The sequence below is a fragment of the Vanessa atalanta genome, chromosome 2, assembly GCF_905147765.1.
Source record: "Vanessa atalanta chromosome 2, ilVanAtal1.2, whole genome shotgun sequence".
NCBI lineage: Eukaryota > Metazoa > Arthropoda > Insecta > Lepidoptera > Nymphalidae > Vanessa > Vanessa atalanta.
The window spans coordinates 11,054,520-11,073,354 of NC_061872.1; the positions used below are offsets into that span (position 1 = coordinate 11,054,520).

The 18,835-nt window shown below is 30.7% G+C and overlaps 2 protein-coding genes across 2 annotated transcripts; one reads left to right on the forward strand and one right to left on the reverse strand.

The window, feature by feature from the left end:
- Positions 1-603: 603 nt before the first annotated feature.
- On the reverse strand, positions 604-9,408 carry LOC125072663 (phosphoglycerate kinase). Its single transcript, XM_047683325.1, has 10 exons — positions 9,247-9,408; positions 8,964-9,167; positions 8,546-8,772; positions 8,184-8,301; positions 7,485-7,623; positions 7,126-7,260; positions 6,593-6,714; positions 4,757-4,857; positions 4,171-4,269; positions 604-656 (listed from the first exon to the last, which is right to left on the reverse strand). Exons 1-10 carry the CDS (start codon positions 9,306-9,308, stop codon positions 616-618), a joined length of 1,248 nt encoding a protein of 415 aa, XP_047539281.1. The 5' UTR covers positions 9,309-9,408; the 3' UTR covers positions 604-615.
- A 408-nt stretch (positions 9,409-9,816) lies between these two features.
- On the forward strand, positions 9,817-17,758 carry LOC125070196 (WD repeat-containing protein 5). Its single transcript, XM_047679946.1, has 8 exons — positions 9,817-10,184; positions 10,310-10,406; positions 11,220-11,365; positions 14,264-14,408; positions 15,683-15,785; positions 16,255-16,486; positions 16,763-16,962; positions 17,425-17,758. Exons 1-7 carry the CDS (start codon positions 10,056-10,058, stop codon positions 16,949-16,951), a joined length of 1,041 nt encoding a protein of 346 aa, XP_047535902.1. The 5' UTR covers positions 9,817-10,055; the 3' UTR covers positions 16,952-16,962; positions 17,425-17,758.
- Positions 17,759-18,835: the final 1,077 nt, after the last annotated feature.

Below are 18,835 nucleotides of genomic sequence, written 5' to 3' on the forward strand. Positions count from 1 at the left end.
TAGTTATGTACACGTAGTCATTCTATTCTCTTTAGTTATGTAAATGTGTATAGCAGGCATGTATTATATTATGTATGCATTATGTATGAGGGAGAAGCAGTCGTGCACGGTTAATCTGAACGATAAAAAACATTGGTGTGACAAATTTTTAATAATTACAAGACTTGTTTTTGTTGATTTTGTATTCGTAAGATAGTAATTATATTTTATAATAAAACAAAACACATTAATATATGAATTAACATTTATTCTTAACACTCAATAAATACGCTTTTCACAAGACATTATTTTTCCACTTTAATAATATAAATTAAAATTATCATAATTTCACAATATATTGAGTTATAAATGTTTAACATTTAAACTTATTCGATCCAATGTATGCTAATAATTTCTAGTATATAATATAATATTGCTTCTTTTTGAATTGTAATTTATTTAGTAGAATACTATATAGCACATAAAAATCATTATAGTCAAGGATACGCTTGATTTTCATAAATCAGCATTTATTAATTAATTAAATATTTATTAGGAACTAAAATAATATTAACAAAAAGAAGTATTATTATATCTGCTCAAACTAGTTCACATTAGGTAAGGGGTTAATATTAATTAGGCGTCAGATAATGCTGCGACACCTGGAAGGACCTTACCTGGAATATAAATTATAATTTATTAATAAAGACTAATAATATACATTTAACTATGACATTACATAAAAATCATATATTTTATATAAAACTATTAATAGATTCACGTGGTTGTCGTGGCAGATTTAAGTGCTATGACGATTTAAAAGTGCTTCTTAACACTTTCAGACAAGACTGGATAGCTTAGTACTTTCCATGACGTCTTTAAGCGGCTAATGTTCCGGAAAGTATTAAGTCTGACTTGAATAATGTTTATTTGAAAATAAAAAAAATACATTGGATTTTAAAATTAATTTCAACTACAAGTATGAAGAAGCTAACCAATTTATTCCACATTTAAATGTATCTTGCATTTTTTTTTGTATGATATCCGTAAGTGGACGAGCAAATGAGCCACCTGATGGTAAGTATGCCAACGCCCATAGATAATGGCGCTGTAAGAAATATTAACCACTTACATCTAACATCACCAATGCGCTACCAACCTTGGAAACTAAAATGTTACGTCCCTTGTGCCTGTAGTTACACTGGCTCACTCACCCTTCAAACCGGAACACAACAATACTGTGTACTGCTGTTTGGCGGTAGAATACCTGATGAGTGTGTGTTACCTACCCAGAAGGACTTGGACAAAGCCCTACCACCAAGTAAAATTGCATAATATAATTCCTAGAAATATCGGGAAATATTAGAAAGTTTAAGCACGAATTCTGAATCAGAACCCGCGACCTTTTGTTAAGAACGAATTATTGTATCCACTGGGTCATATCTGGAGTAGTTGCTGTTTAAACTTGAAATCAAATTGCAGCAACGCTCAGCATCACTTGATTTAGTATTATAGCTTTTGACATTTGCCGCTTACACAAGTTATCTATAGCACGTGTCATCGACTATAAATTCAATATATTTTATCGGCTGTATGAACAGAAAAGAAAACTCAACCAAACTCTCGTGAGATTTAACATATAAAGTATTGAGAAAATATACTAATCTATTAAGATCGGCCTCGGTATCGGTTAAGATTTCGAAATTACGCCATATAATTGATTGAAACTAAAATTACACCACTGGTTTTTTACTGGATGTTTCGGCACTCGGTTGCCGGAGAGTCATACCACATACCCCCCGCTTCATGTTTGAAAGTGCGTTTTTCCGGCGCAAAAAAACACTGTAAGTACGATAATTGTCTCGGCGCCAATTTTGATGAAAACTAAAACTGAGTTAGTTTAATCTACAATATACCTTTCGCAATATTACCAAATTACAAGAAGATTTAGTAAAAAATATATGGCTAGCTAATTTAAAAAAAGCTTTTTTAAATGAATAATTCAAGATAATCAACATTTCGACTTAACGATTGTACCGACGTGCATTAAGTATCACATCTTGATTTTTATATTTCATCGACCAAAAAAATCGAATGAGACCGTGAAAATTATATGGCACCGAAAACAATTATTACATGACGAATTTCACACAATCCATCCATCGTTTCTTTGGTCGTCCCCTACCTCTATATCCATCCACATCCATTCTCAAAACCTGAAAATTATATGGCATCGAAAACAATTATTACATTATTTGATTGGCTGAAATGCGCAACAAAATATAGGCATAGCTCAATTAAAGTTGAACTGATCGAACAAACAATAAAATCGGGAAAATAGGTTTATGTAACGAAGACATTCATAGATAGAGTGCTCCTTCATTACAATCGTATTCCTAAAGCTTCCGCGCTTACTTAATTGAACCGTTTAAAGCTTGACAAGGAAAAGTGCGTCTTTGTGACTGAAGATTTTAAAAGTATTGCTGAGGCGGGAGACGGACTCTTTAATCTTCGACCCTCTATCGAAATCTTTTATGAGATCAACTTTATTTTTAATGATTATTTTTCTCAGAAAGAATTATTAAAAATTAAAATATCATTCGTTTGTTTAATATGAAAATAAAAAGTACAAGAAATTACGAAAAGTTACTTGAAAACAAATACATTAATATCATTTAATTTTTCCTTATAAGGAATATATGACTCAACGCTATGGTAGTAAAAATATTTGCGAAATCTATCGAATTGTGTCACCTTCCGTATAAGTCAGCGCAATGGGCAACAATATTATACAAGTTCTATTATTTCATTAAGTTCAGCAAGGCGAATAGCAATAAAATTAAATAGCATTTAACGCCTACGAAAATTCTATGAAGCCGGATTTATTTCTGACGTCAAGTTGCTGTTAACTTGAACACTATGACGTAAAATGTCCAAAATGATTTTTCAAAGGAAGCAAAGACTCTTGTTTTTTATCAGTTTTTTTTTTTTTAATTTGCTAACTATTCACGAGCTTATGCGTTTAATGTTATCAATAAAAAAAATGGAAGTAAACGAAAATGTTTGAAACATGCAGAATAAAAAACGTTCAGAAATTTAGAAAACCGTGTAACCAAATGCACAAAAATGTTTAGAATGTTGTTCGAATTATGAAAATCGTCGAATCAAAAAAAAATTGGGTAATCTTTTTTAATTCTCTCTCCCCATTGAACACCTAAATAAACATCTAGCCAATTATAAGAACCTAGTTAATCGAACACGAACACGTGGATCTTATCCGAAGGTCGAGGGTTAAAATCCACTTGATTTAAAATCTTGATATCTGAACGTGTATAAAAAAAATGAGAATGAAATATAAAAATAAAATACAGATCTTAGTTTGACTTAAAATTTAACTTAATTATTCCTTTTGCGACGTAGACGTTTACTATGATTTTTTGGCAATATTATTTTTAAGGAAACCGCGAATGGGAGCTGGAACTTTGTATGAATTGTACCCGTACGAAATCGGGACGACAGTTAGTTCATAGTAAAGCGGTAAGTATCGTGCATTTTTTTGAGGACGACAATAGCCGAAGGGATCAGGATTGTTCCTGCAACTTTTTACATCGCTAGGCGGCTCGTAAACCATTGCGCTATTGGCGCTGAATCGTTTTTAGTATAATAAAACCAGCCAAACCGCACGTACAATTACATAAAAACGGCAAAAATCACGTTTGTTTTATGGGATCATTTTAAATAGTTATTTTATTGTTTTTTTAAATATTTGTTGTTATATCGGCAATAGAAATACATCACCTATGAAAATTTCAACTGTGCTTTGTAAAAGTAGCTTATGGCCTAAAAAATAGTAAGTGTAAGGTAAGTGTCCCTATGTTGGGCCAAGGCCTCCTTTCCCTCTGAGGTGAATGTGTGGATTTTATTCCACCATACTGCGCCGATGAGAGTTAGTGGATACACATATTGCACGGACACATGCATGTTTTCCTTCGACACCGAGCAAGACATGAATTATTAATATCTACAAATCAAGCACAATCATTCACAGATTCCGTTGTGCACGTCTAAATTCGAAATCACTATTTTTAATCCATGCCTTCTAACCACTGGACCATTTTGGCTAGAATATGTCCTGCTGAGACGTAGCTTTTGATTTATGTCGTTTTATTTCTCTAACGTCGTAATATTTACCTTCCAACAGTTCAAGGGAGGCTCCACCGCCGGTAGACACATGAGACACTTTGTCTTCTGTACCCCACTTGGCGCAGCAGGTAGCGGTATCGCCACCACCTGTGATATTACATTGTTTAGTAGATAATTGTAAACAACTTGTTATCGGCCGTAGCTTCGCTCATGTTTTAGTGGTTGGACATCAGCTCTTGAGCATAAAAAGTAGCCTATTTCCTTTTTTGCAGTTCAACCTTCCTTCATACTTAATTTTATAAAATTCGGTACTGTGGTTTGGCCGTGAAGGAGCAAGAGATAGACATACAGAGTTACTTTTTATTCATAATATAATATTACTATAGCACATTCAAACGAAATATTATTTTTTTAATGTCGAAATTAATTATTGTATAGTAGAAAAGAGAGCAATATCAAATAATGAAAATTTTTGTATCGTTTGAATAAAAAAAGTGCTAAAATGAGTCTTAGATTCTCACCCGTCTTTTGTTTTTGATAATATTAAAAAAATCATAAATAATATTGTTATTATATTAATAATTATAATTAAGAACATTTTCTTTTACGTTTATAATAATTATGTAACAATTACCAATAATAGTGACGGTTCCATTAGCAGTAGCCTTCACTACGGCGTCCATGAGAGCCTTGGTGCCGCCCGCAAACTTCTCGAACTCGAACACACCAGGGGGTCTGATGGGGGTAAACAAAAGTACATTTAATGTATATCACACAATGATAAATATAATGTGAATATCCCAATGAGAAGATGTGATAAACATCACAGCCATAAGACAAAAAGTATCGAAAAATAAATAAAGATGATACAATTAGTGGGGCCGGTCCAAACATAGGCTCATACTTCCGTATCCATCACTAAATTAACTCAATACTAAGTTTTTTTTAGCCACCATTAGTCATTTGCACTTACTAATTGATCGACAAAAAAAACATTTACAACCGATTCGGAAAGAAACACGTCAAACCTCGAGGAGGACCGGCGAAAAAAACTCGGCGGTTTTTTTGGTATCAACAATTGTATTTACAAAGGAATTATTTATATTATATATTTAAAACGGCCTGGAGATGATTATTTCGTTGCCAAAGCGTGTCTTCATCTAAGAAGAATAGTTTAATAATATCATTATACAGGTTTATGTTTAAGGATATTATAAAACTATAACTGCGTATGCATGTAAAACCACAACTGCTGTCAATCCAATCGACCTAAAGCATCGTGCTTGTCATGCATGTCTTATTTTCAATTGTATAAATAATAAAATGCCATACGAGTAATTATAAATTACTGTTATAACATATATAACACCAATATATTTGATATACACACAGTTAACATAAAAAAAAAATAGTAAAATATTAAAATCGATTATCACTCATAGAAGCCCTAAACTTTACGGTGTTTTCTGCCGTCAAATAATGTAGTCCAACATTTATATGATACGCCTACAAAAAAAAAATATTACCCTAACCTTTAAGGACCCTAGTAGTCTATTATAGTCTAATTATAAATGACAACTAATTTATACTATAATTATAATTAACGATATGACGATCCCTTTGCGAGTACTTGGTGCGGTAATCAAGTACTTAAACTTTGTAATTGAAGTATTTATTCAGTTAACGATGTAGTTTTGTAGAAATATCTTAAAGTTTGAAGCTGAATATTGTGCTTGGTTTAAGGAATTCAATTTGTTGTCAAAACATTCTAAAGAAGGCAATCTGCTCGTTAATGTCGTATTTGCAGAAATAACTTACAACTCATTATTATGGATCAAAAGCATTCAATTTACACAGAAATTTAAAAATTTATGAAAACATTTATAATTTTTAACAAATATGGTCATGTCATATTTGTCAAATATCAGTAATGTTTATTTTGAATTTTTTCAATTATTTGCATTTTTTTTTTGTGCTTAGAATGTGTGCATCTTAACCGATGATTTCGGGTTCAAACCCAGGCAGGCACCACTGAAATTTCATGTGCTTAATTTGTGTTTATAATTCATCTCGTGCTCAGCGGTGAAGGAAAACATCTTGAGGAAACCTGCATGTGTCTAATTTCAACGAAATTCTGCCACATATGTATTCCGCCAACCCGCATTGGAGCAGCGTGGTGGAATATGCTCCAAACCTTCTCCTCAAAGGGAAAGGAGGCCTTTATCCCAGCAGTGGGACATTAACGGGCTGCTAATACTTAACCATTTTGAACTTTTAAGGGATCTCGTTGTAAAAGCATATATATATAATTACTGCCCACCAAAAGAACTTGTAACCTTGAAGGTAACACTCGCAATTTTATTGTAATACTATTGTATGTACATCACAATTTCTACAAAACATTTTACAAGGTAAACAATTGCCAAAACAAGAGCCATATCCACAAATATAATATCAATAAATGACTCACCCATTCCAAACAATAACTTTAGCTCTTGCAATGGGCTCAGCAAATAGTGCCTGAGTCTTGGGTCCAACGTCAAGACCGAGCCAGCCATCAGGGATACCAGACTCAACATCTGCTAATCCAGCCTGAACAAAAGTATAAATAGTTATTTACTAATTATATTCATTCTAATCAAATTGAAAAATACTAGAAAAGTAAAATGATGCAAGATTATTATCAAAGGTTTGATATTTGTCTATTGAATCATACTTTGGTACAATATCATTTTGGGTTCTCAAACTAGAAATGAAGAAATGAACAGTCATTTTATATAAATATGTTATATAACATGTTTAAAAACATTATTAACTGGTAAACTGACTGTTTCAAATTAAGTTTATTTAAAATCTGCTTAAATTAATTTAAAAATAAGTAATTACTTTTTTATTTGTGTTATTATTTGACTGCTGTCCATTCTCTGTATCATATAATTGTCTAGTAAGAAAATATTAAACAAAAAATAATCATGATAGTGTTTTCATAAATATCTGTAGTACCTGAGCATCTTCACCAAACTTGTCAGCAGTCACAAAGTCCACCGGCAAGTGAACCTTAACATTGTTTTTAGCTGCTTTCTCTAGCAGCTTCGTTACAATTTTGGCTCCCTCTGCATCATATAAAGAATTTCCAATCTGTAATAAATATTTACATTTATATAAGATGTTCTAGGTTTTTCTAGAACTGCATCAAAATTGGGTTGAAATTTGTAGGCTTCATTACAAGTTTAAGTTTGAAACAATAGTATTGACAATTGATTTTATTTAATGAACGAAAATGACAATAGGTTACCCATATATTTAACATTTTTTTAAACAAATTCAGATTATCAGTGATCTATTGTTTTGTGGATACTTACAGCCATGCCCTTGGTTTCTTTAAGGAAAGTGAAAGCCATTCCACCTCCTATGATCATTTCATTAACTTTGTCCAGCAAGTTTTCAATAAGCAAAATTTTATCTGCTACTTTAGCACCACCGAGAATGGCAAGGAATGGCCTGCAATAGAAACTCTTTGTTTTATTATATGTTTTGGTAATACTTCCTATATTTAAATAAACTGAATATGAATATTAGTATGTAATATTCAACTTAAATATAAAATAAAACTTAATTTATAGAAGGAAGGAAGTTCTTGCCATAACAAGTGACCAATAAACATTAATTAATTATTTAGGCAGACAAAAAATTGTCTTTAATATGAATATAAATTTTCAAGTGGTAATGTTATAACGAGCCGAGATGGCCCAGTGGTTAGAACACGTGCATCTTGACCGATGATTTCGGGTTCACACCCAGGCAGGCACCACTGAAATTTCATGTGCTTAATTTGTTTTTATAATTCATCTCGTGCTCGGCGGTGAAGGAAAACATCGTGAGGAAACCTGCATGTGTCTAATTTCAACCAAATTCTGCCACATGTGTATTCCGCCAACCCGCATTGGAGCAGCGTGGTGGAATATGCTCCAAACCTTCTCCTCAAAGGGAGAGGAGGCCTTTATCCCAGCAGTGGGACATTAACGGGCTGCTAATGCAAAAAAAAAAAAGGTTATAATTACCTTTCTGGTTCATGAAGTGCTTTGGCAAAATATTGAAGTTCCTTTTTAAGTAAAAATCCACTAGCTCTCTGCTCAAAGCCTTCTCCCATCATGGAGCTGTGGGCTCTGTGTGCAGTGCCTAAAATGTATAATTTTTTACATATAGAGTTTTCAGAGCTTTTTAATCACTTAAAAGTTTACCATATATAAATAAAGCAATTTAAATGTAAACTTTGTTATGGATAATTTGACCAGCATGCATATAAACCAGCTTAACATTAAATTAATGTATAGTAATGATTCAAGTGTTTATAAGAGTGTTTTAGTATTATGTTTATTTAGATATGACAAAGAATAAATTAATTAAATATTTATTAGTTTACCAAAGGCATCATTTATGTAGATATCACCAAGTTTTCTAAGACTTGCTCTAAATGCCTTTACTTTTTCAGCATCAGCTTTTACTTTAGCTCCACTGGCATCAACACCTTTTCCTTCTTCTTCAATATGGAAACGGAGATTTTCAAGAAGTATAACTGATCCTACAGGGGGATCAGCACAGGCAGCTTCTACTTCTGATCCAACACAATCAGGAAGGAATGTAATATCTCTACAATGCAATATAGAATATTAGAAGTCTATTTTACCAATAGATATACTTTTATTACAAGCTTATCTTGCGTTTTTTTAATCCCATATGATGTACTTTTGAATGATCATTTTGTACATACAAAACAATCATTCAAAAATAAATCAGTTTAATAAACATATGACCTTGAAGTGACAGTGTGTGTGACCTACCTACTCAAGAGTTTCTTAAGTTCTTCAGCAACGGGTTTAAGTGTGTATTTCAAGTTTACTTGTCCATCGGGTCGCCCAAGATGTGACATAAGAACTACAGATTTAGCACCCTTATCTAGAGCATATTTGACGGAATCCAACGCAGCTACAATGCGCTGATTATTGGTGATTACTCCTTCTTTTAGTGGTACATTGAAATCCACCCTAAGAAATATTAAAGTTAATATTAAGGAGATTTATCTAATATACATATACAATATCTAAAATATATTTTAGTACGCACCTCATCAGTACTCTCTTACCACCCAGATTTAGGGCGTCAATACTTAGTTTGTTTAAAGTCATTTTTACTATTTTACAATATTAAAAGTATTATAAATTAAGCAAAAGTATAGAAGCGGCGAAAGTTAAACTTCTATAATAAATTTAAGACAAATTTGACCTTGTCTATGTCAAAAGGGTCAAACTTTCTTACCATATAAAAAAACAAATGTAAGAAGTAGTAATATTATTATACAATTTGGGTAAAAATATTGATAATATACTAAGTAAAATGTAAGTTTGCTAAAAAAATTTAATTGTAATTTTTTTATTAACACAGAAAGTTAACGAACGTATATAAAAAAAATATAACTATAAGCGTAATCACAGTCTCTATTTATACATACTTTAAAAAAGCGGTAAGTAAATTATAGAAATTAAAAAAATGGTTTCGACTGTTACAATTATTTATTATAAACTATGTCAAGTATCCAAATATAGGACAACCACAAAGTCACAGTTCATTATTAAAATAAAAAACTACGATGACGTAATGTTGGTAGGCGGAGGTAGTTAGGAGAACGCGGGAGGTATTTTTAGTTAACTGTATGTTGGTATTATTGCTCGTTCTTCGCGAAATGCACGCATTGGGACGCTCGGATTTAGAATGTTCTTTGAAAATCTACGTTGAATTAAATGAAACTTCGTTAGTGAATGTTAAGTTTTGTGGTCACTGTGTTCAAAAGTTACATTTAAGTTATTGTACAGTGTGTATTAGTGACTGTTTTGGTTGACCAACAAAGTTAAGAGTAGTGCGTCGAAAGTTGAAACATGGTGCCGCTAGGACCCGGGCCAGGCCATCCTACCGCACACCAAACACACGGCGGGCCATCAACTAATCTATCCGGTCCAAATTCGCTATCACAAAGTTCCTCGCAGTCAAATAAGTCTTCAGTAGCGGTAAGTTTTTTGAAACATTGCCTAATATCAAACGGATTTGCATCAATCTGGCGGTTCGCACATGTTTATGTAACTTCTAGTTTGAGCACGTGCGATTTGGCGCTAATTTTAATATTGGTTTTCAGAAGCCGAATTACACACTTAAATTTACTTTAGCTGGACACACAAAGGCGGTGTCGTCTGTAAAATTTAGTCCCAATGGCGAATGGCTGGCAAGCTCCTGTAAGTATCAATAAGATAACATAATCACATACCTGCTTATTTGTTATGAATATTTTAATAATATATTAATTAAATTAAAGATTTCATATACTACTTGTGAAAATAAAAATAGAAGGTCACAACTTTGATTCTACTCAGTGACCACTGGAGTGTTAAAATATAAAATATTCCATGACATAATTGTTGAGTTTCAATTAACATTATTTACATAACTAACAATTTCCCAACTACTTTAGTCGGTTATTACTGGTTATTAGATATTTAATAACTTATATTTATAAATAAAAAAGACAGTTCTTTGTTCTTAATATTTTTACCATAAAAAAATTGAATGAAATAAAATTAAAATAAATGCCTAAAAGTTTGTTAGATGAGAATTTAAAGAAAAACTTCTTGTTTCAATTTATCAGGCTAAAATCAATTAATAATAAATATTATTGAAATTAAATGTATTTAGAAATGTAGTTGTTCACATCCAATTTCTTATTTAACAGGTTGTTGCCTATTTTCTATGTAAACCTATTCACACACTTAACTGGGTCATCCTTTTTGACACAATGTAAAGTGATAATAAGCCAGTTTGAAAAGTCTGTTGCTATGCTAATACAAGGAAAGTGTTACATAAACTAAAAAAATCTTTTAATGTTTATTTTTTAATATAAAAAAAGATATTCCCAGTATTTAAAAAAATATATGTTTTGTTAAAAGTCTATATAGATTTTAAACTGTAATATATTGCTTATTATAATTATCATGACACATTATACATCTGTCTGATTTGCATACTATTTATTTGAATAACTTATGTTTCAGCTGCTGACAAACTCATTAAAGTGTGGGGAGCTTATGATGGCAAATTTGAGAAGACAATATCTGGGCATAAAATGGGCATTAGTGATGTAGCATGGTCATCAGACAGCAGGTTGATTGTCAGTGCCAGTGATGATAAAACTTTAAAGGTAATAATCCTATCTATCCTTATTGACTAATTAGATATACTAACAATAGTTATGAACGAAATGAAGTGTGTTCATTTATAATTTATCTTTCGGATAGCTTGTGTCACGAAGATGATTCTGATATGCTTGATAACATAGTTAACATGAGTATAATTAAAATATATTTAAATTATGCAAAATTTGAGTAATAAGTATAAATATGATGTATTTTAAGAATAATCACAATTGCATAACATTTCACTATACATTATGTAAAACAAAAAAAAATAATATATCTTATATTATTAATAATAGACATGTTGTATGTAATAAAACAAGATATATGTTATTTAGACTAAAAAATAATTAAACAAACTCATCAAAATCTAGGACAGATGCACAAATAAATATTGAAAGTAAATTTTCATTTATAGATTAATTTATCTCATTTGATCTAAATTTTCTCACGGTAATTGAACTCTTTATCTCTAGTTGAGATAATTTATACCCTTTTAAGATTAGAATGTTTACACGCTAAACAGAATTTGATAACTTGAAAAGATAATTCAAACCTCTAGACTAGATGATTACTGACACACATATTAAGTAGTTAGAATTATTCAAAACACTTAGTATCAGTAAAAGTAATTTTATATTTTTTATATGTGTTATTACTTTAAAATTTATTGAAACTATAATTTATATTTATTCGTTAATTAACGCTTGTGTCATACGAGTGTCGCTTCCTAATTTATAGCTATATATGCTATATATGCATAATGAACTTAAATGTTTACTTTATAAGTATACTTAATACATAAAGAAAGACTGAATATCCATTCTTCATCAGTGGTTTTGTGACAAGATTTAGTACTTCCTATAATTAGGCACTAATTATTACAAAATCTTATTCACTTATGTACTTTACTTTAATGTACTTAATAATACAAACTAAGAGAAATCAATAGGCTTGTTTCCACTAATAATAAATCGGATGGCTTTGAGTTTCTAATGATTAACCATGATAATTAGTAAATAAAAAAACAACTTTTCTACAAAAATAATATAAGATTAATAATATTTTTGGAAAATAACATCGACAAAATGAGGCATTTAATCACGTGACATTAAACACCAATCAGAGTCGCGTGACGTCACACCTCGCGAAACAAGCGCGGAACGCTACGTTGTTTCTAGTTTCTAAAGTTTCTATCATTATGGCAGATAAACTGGGGGTACTACTTGGTTCTGGATCTTTCAAACACTCTGCGATTATTGACAAACTTTGTTTTTTCAACATATATCTTCTTGGCATTCGAACTTCGTTGGTATACAACCTGGTTTCATGCGCACTTGTGTCTTTACCCATAATATGATACTCTGTATAATTAGTCATATCATTTGGCAACTAAAAAAATAAGAAGAGTTTGAATTATTTCATTTTATAAAACGAAAATAATATTTTAACTCAAACAAATCATAAAATCCTATTCTAGTCCTAACATTTTATAGGTTATGTGTGATATATTATATTTGCTAAATTCATTTCTTTTACTATACATTTATAAATAGATATATCAAGTTGTATTTAATACTTACATCGAAATGGTCTTCACAGAAATAAATTGTGGAATTAGTTGACAAAGTAAGAGCATCTTACCTCCATGCCATTTAACCACTTTATTCGTATTTATTTATTGTTTGGTACGTATATGAATAATTTGTCTGACGTTTTTATCGTTGTACTTTCACATTGGGGCACCATACAGTATTTATAATACGAGGAATTCATTATTTATTAAAAAACACAATTGACTGTCATACACAAACACGGCTGTTTCGCGAGGTGTGACGTCATTCAAGACGCCATGACAATCTTAGCCTTTTTCGCGGTAATTTCAAGTTCATTTCTAAAAACTCAAAATACTAACATAAAAAACCTATTTTTCTTAAAATATTATATTTTTGGGGTGAAATAGATGCTAAGCTATAGTTTTAAACTAATTTCCAAATTTTGTCAACTAGCCTATTATCATAGAGGAACAAAATAGAATAAAAATATAGTTAAGAGTACACCTTAATGAGGTAAAATTGTATTTTTCACTTTCTTTATATACTTTGTCCATATCATTTGATCATAACAATTTATTCAAATATGGTTCACATATTCTCCAAAACTTAGTATACTTTTTAACTTTTCTATGAAAAATTTCGAGTTCTCTTATCTTTTTTCTCCAAATAAAATATAATGCAATAAAGAGAAATCTGTGTTTTGACATAGTTCTCATGCAGATAGTATGAATTATAAGAACTCCTTTTTTTGTAATTTATGGGGGTTCTTCTACACACTAAATATATCTTAATCTGAGCATCAAAAATCAGGTGCCGGTCTGTACAACAGATTTTCAATTAAACAATCATGACATGATTGTTTAATTATATATATAGGGAACTGTTCAGGCCACAATCATACTACCAACGTCGTAATTTGCTGTGCTATACTATTGTTAAAAGGTTCTTAAGTCAGCAGTGTCGCAAAGATAGAATTTGAAAAGTTAATAAGCAAAATATGAAGGACGGGGTTCATTTACCTATTAGTGATTCCTAAAGTGTTAAATGTTTTAAACAAATTCACCTTATAACACTGTCACATTTCATTGAAATTTTTTATCATCAACTATTGGTTACATGGTATTTTTATATATATTTCTGAAATTATAATAATGAATTTTCTTAGTATTTAGTTTTCCAATATATGATTGTGACTAAAATTGTAATATCAAATTGAATTATGCAACTAACAAAAAACATCTAATTACTTTTTTATCTATATTAATTAAACATTGTGTTACCATACTTTATTGAAATGCTCAAGCTGTGTAAAATAAATATTATTACTAATATAGTATATTCTTTCAGGTCTGGGAACTGAGTTCAGGCAAATGTTTGAAAACATTAAAAGGACACAGCAATTATGTATTTTGTTGTAATTTCAATCCACAAAGTAATCTTATTGTTTCTGGAAGTTTTGACGAAAGTGTGAGAATATGGGATGTAAGAACAGGTAAGAAGTTATTTTGTAAAATTCTTAATTTTTATCTCCAAACATTTATAGATGTTAGTTTTTTTTTAATCTTTGACAAACATTTTATTGAATCTAAATGTAATTTGCATATGTGTATCTAATAACAGCATATCAAACTAATAGCTAGGCAAAATCTTTTTAATACACCTAGTTAATCCCACCTTGTTGTCTTGTGTGTCAATGGTGTAAGAACAGGTGTGTTTAAAGGTTTTTTCATGACATGTTATTTTATGAATAGGCAACAGTTATCATTAGATAAGAGCCTATTTCGATATCCAAAAACATTTTCCATGTGTGTGAATTTGGTCCCTGGATGGTTGATATTTCACCCGATAGATGGTGCCGCGATCAGGAAGTAAATACTATTACTTATTTCATTCGGACGAAGTCGGGATGTTCATTTAGTTGTTTTTTAAATTTTGATATCTCCTTATACGGACAAACATGAAGTTTCATATTACTTGTCTATTTATAGATTTTATAAGTTAAATAAAGAACCGAAAAATTTACTTAAGCAAAAAACTATACAGTTATACCCATAAGTCACCGTATTTCCCGGAACTGCAAGCATTGAGTTACAGATGTTTTCTATTTGTCTGCAAATATGTCCGAGAGAGCGGACTCTGCTATTACTCTGTGTAAACAATGTACGTAGTACAAGAGATTTAGCGCGACATAAGAGAGAGCAAAAAATAGTCGAAGTGTAGACGACGGCAATTGTTCTTGTTAGGCACAAATATAAAGCTTGTCTGTTCAGAACAGTATTAGTAAAATACTGTCCTGAACAGTTAAAATTTTGCTAACAGTAAAAGAAAATCTCTAGCTCGTGTTTAGAGGAAGTGAGGAAGGAATAATATAATAAAATAAGTTTATAATGAGAAATGCTTCTTGTACTATCTCGCGTAAATAGCATGGATTTCACTTAAAATTGCCACTTTCATGTTTGATACGGCCTTGAGGGAGTTTTTAAATCATCGTGTCTTGCGCTAGACAAGGAGAGGAACATAATTCCGATCCATATAAGCTTTACTTTGCTTTACGCAAGAGTTAATTTATTTTGCATCAACTTATGCATATATAGGTCCGAATTCTATACGTTGATATTTGCTATGAGTAAAATAATTAATTATATACGAACCTTGCACATGTGACAATGGTATCGATTTCATTTTCAAGGGAATCACATTATATATATATATATATATATATATATATATAATTTTCTATACCTCGTAATGGTTATGTGTTTTTAGGTAAATGTTTGAAGACGTTACCGGCGCATTCAGATCCAGTCTCAGCGGTGCATTTCAATAGAGACGGAAGCCTTATTGTCTCGTCAAGTTATGATGGTTTATGGTAAGTAAAGTATGTCGTCTTGTATGAAATACTATTTTGTTATCGTTATCGTACCGCCAGTCATAAATAATTAACATTGCAATCAGTATGTTACTAGGCTTAATGGAGTATATTTTTACGACGTAAATACTTACTACCGTGTTATAATACGTCTATTTCAACTACAACGTAGTCATGTAATATGACGTAATATTTCTTTGTACTTCCATTGCGTAAGAACTGTGCGTCACAGTTTCATAATATGATCTTTTATTTATAAATCCCTAAATATTATACATGTTAGGAATAAGGGACTTACATAAAACTTAATTATACTTTATATCTAAGTTTACATAAAACTTTGAGTCCATGTTTAATACTATTCCATAGTAAATCGTTCTATTTATGTATGTAAATATTTCTATTAAAGATTTCAATGGTTAATTATATGTTGTAAGGATAAATTCAGCTTTATTGTTTATTCTTTCAGTCGAATCTGGGATACGGCGTCCGGTCAGTGCCTTAAAACTCTAATAGACGACGACAATCCGCCAGTTTCATTTGTAAAGTTCTCACCCAACGGTAAATACATTTTGGCAGCAACACTCGATAACACACTGAAGCTATGGGATTACAGCAGAGGGAAATGTTTGAAAACATACACAGGCCACAAGAATGAAAAGTACTGTATTTTTGCTAACTTCAGTGTTACTGGTGGAAAGGTAAGTTTAAAAATATTCATATTGTTTGAATTCTTTTTTGAATTGCAGCTTGTTATTAGTTTCTTAAATTCCAACAGAATTGTGTTTAATATGCATCAGTTTTGTAATTACATTTGAACTTTGCGTTTTAACAAGACATAGAAGATCCATGTTATTTAAAATGATGTTGAATTAAAAAAAAAAAATAAACAATTTCATATATAGAATATTATTTTTATACTTAATGCAAAACGTTAAAAATAGAATCCCATATAAAAATAACTTATTTTCTAACAGTGGATAGTATCAGGATCAGAAGACAACCTGGTGTACATATGGAACCTGCAGTCCAAAGAAATAGTTCAGCGGCTGTCGGGACACACCGACACAGTGCTGTGCACGGCGTGCCATCCCACCGAGAACATCATCGCATCCGCTGCGCTAGAAAATGACAAAACCATAAAGCTTTGGAAGAGCGACACGTAATTTTTAAATTGGTGAGTTTCTTGATAATCTGACGCGAAAATTTGCACTTAAATATACTTTTATATAAAATGGTCATAGATTATACTATTCATTAAAGAAGGAGCGCCCCTCTTTGTTGAAGTATATGAATTTTAATATAATAAACTAAACGATTATAATCCAAGTTATATTTTGGCTGACTCTGCTCTAAGTTATCTAACGCACATTGAGACAATTTGTAAGTTCTTATGTGTCACTTCACTTGTACACTTATACTTATGCACGCCAATATATTTGACATTAAATCTACTTATTGTGATTAAACTTTTATTGATTATTATCCAAATATTAACATTTATGGTATTAATTATTATTTATGAAAAATGTTCAAATTAAAATTATATTATTAGGCTTAATATTCTATTATTTATGGTCTAAGAAATAAATATTTATAATTGGTACATTTATATTCATAATTTTAATGTTTATTTCAGGAAAACGCACAGACAGCGACTTATAAATTGTGGCTTCATATTGAGAGCCTGGCCTTTGGCTTGTGAATAGTTTTATATGAATAAGGTTTTACTAGTTTATGGAGTTACGGACAATCAGATTTGGAGCGTATTTCATTTCTATACACAGTCAAAACACAGATGAATGACAGATGTGTGACTTTTCATTTGTTATAAGATATTACATATTTTTGTATCTAAAGTGCAAATGAAAGAAGATTGAAATGTTTTAGCCATTATGTTTTAGTTTATAATGAGTTATTAAGGATCTTGCTTAATAATAACTTGTTGGATGCAATTAAAAATTTAGTAGTTATATTGTGTTTTATTATCTCATAGGTTAAGGTGATTGTTGAACAATTAATAAATATAAATTTGATTTTGTTTTAAAATAATTAGATTAAACGGCCACACTCGACAAGGTAAATCAAGCATTTTATTCAAATTTTAAATTACCATTTTCCTATCCTTTCTATTTTAGTCTTAATAATTCGAGCTGTTAGGATCAAACCTACGACTTTTACTGAGATAGCGCTGTAGCTGAGCTATACCCTGTTCAAGTTAGCTTGATCTTTTTGACAGACGGGCTAGTGATGAGAAACAGAAAGTATAACATATATAACAGTCGATGGAACGATGAAATGCGTAATTCAAATTAGAATTAAATTTTTTTTAACATATTTTTCTAAAAATAGATACCAGCTAAAGATACCTCAACCATTAGCCAGAGACCCCAACCAAAAGCACTTTCGTTCGTAACAATAACCTAACAATGATCTTTAATAAGGGTTTTTTGTAATCGATATTTGTAGCAGTTACTGCCTGTTTAGTATTTCTATTTAGATTACTTTGAAACAATAATATATAATAGAAAAAGTCTTAAAACTTTTGTATTATATGTATATTTTTACAATTTTTAAAATCATTAAATTAAGAAAATAATATTAAAAATATAGTAAGAAAAATTTACATCTGTCAAAAAGATCAAGCTATCTTGTACAGAGAATAACTTAAATCCTATATAGAATAGACGAAATGTACGGATGGGTCATTTATCTGCCGAAACACTGTATGCAGTGACCAATTCTATGTATGAATTAAATTCAAACATGCAATTTATGGCAAGCAGATTTCTTTTGTTATGTGTTTGGTTACCGTCACCCGGTATAATATAGATATTTTTAAGCTTAAAACTACATATTAAAAAATATAAAAAACTTGCCTTTCAATTAAATCGCATTAACAGTAACCTGTGGGAATTCCATATTCTATTAATAATTTTAGTCCGAATTGATAGTAAATGTCACAAATAATTATTTCCTATTTTTCTGATCAATTACCAAATTACATACATACATTAGTTACATAGTAGGGTGCGCAATTTTTTTTGGAA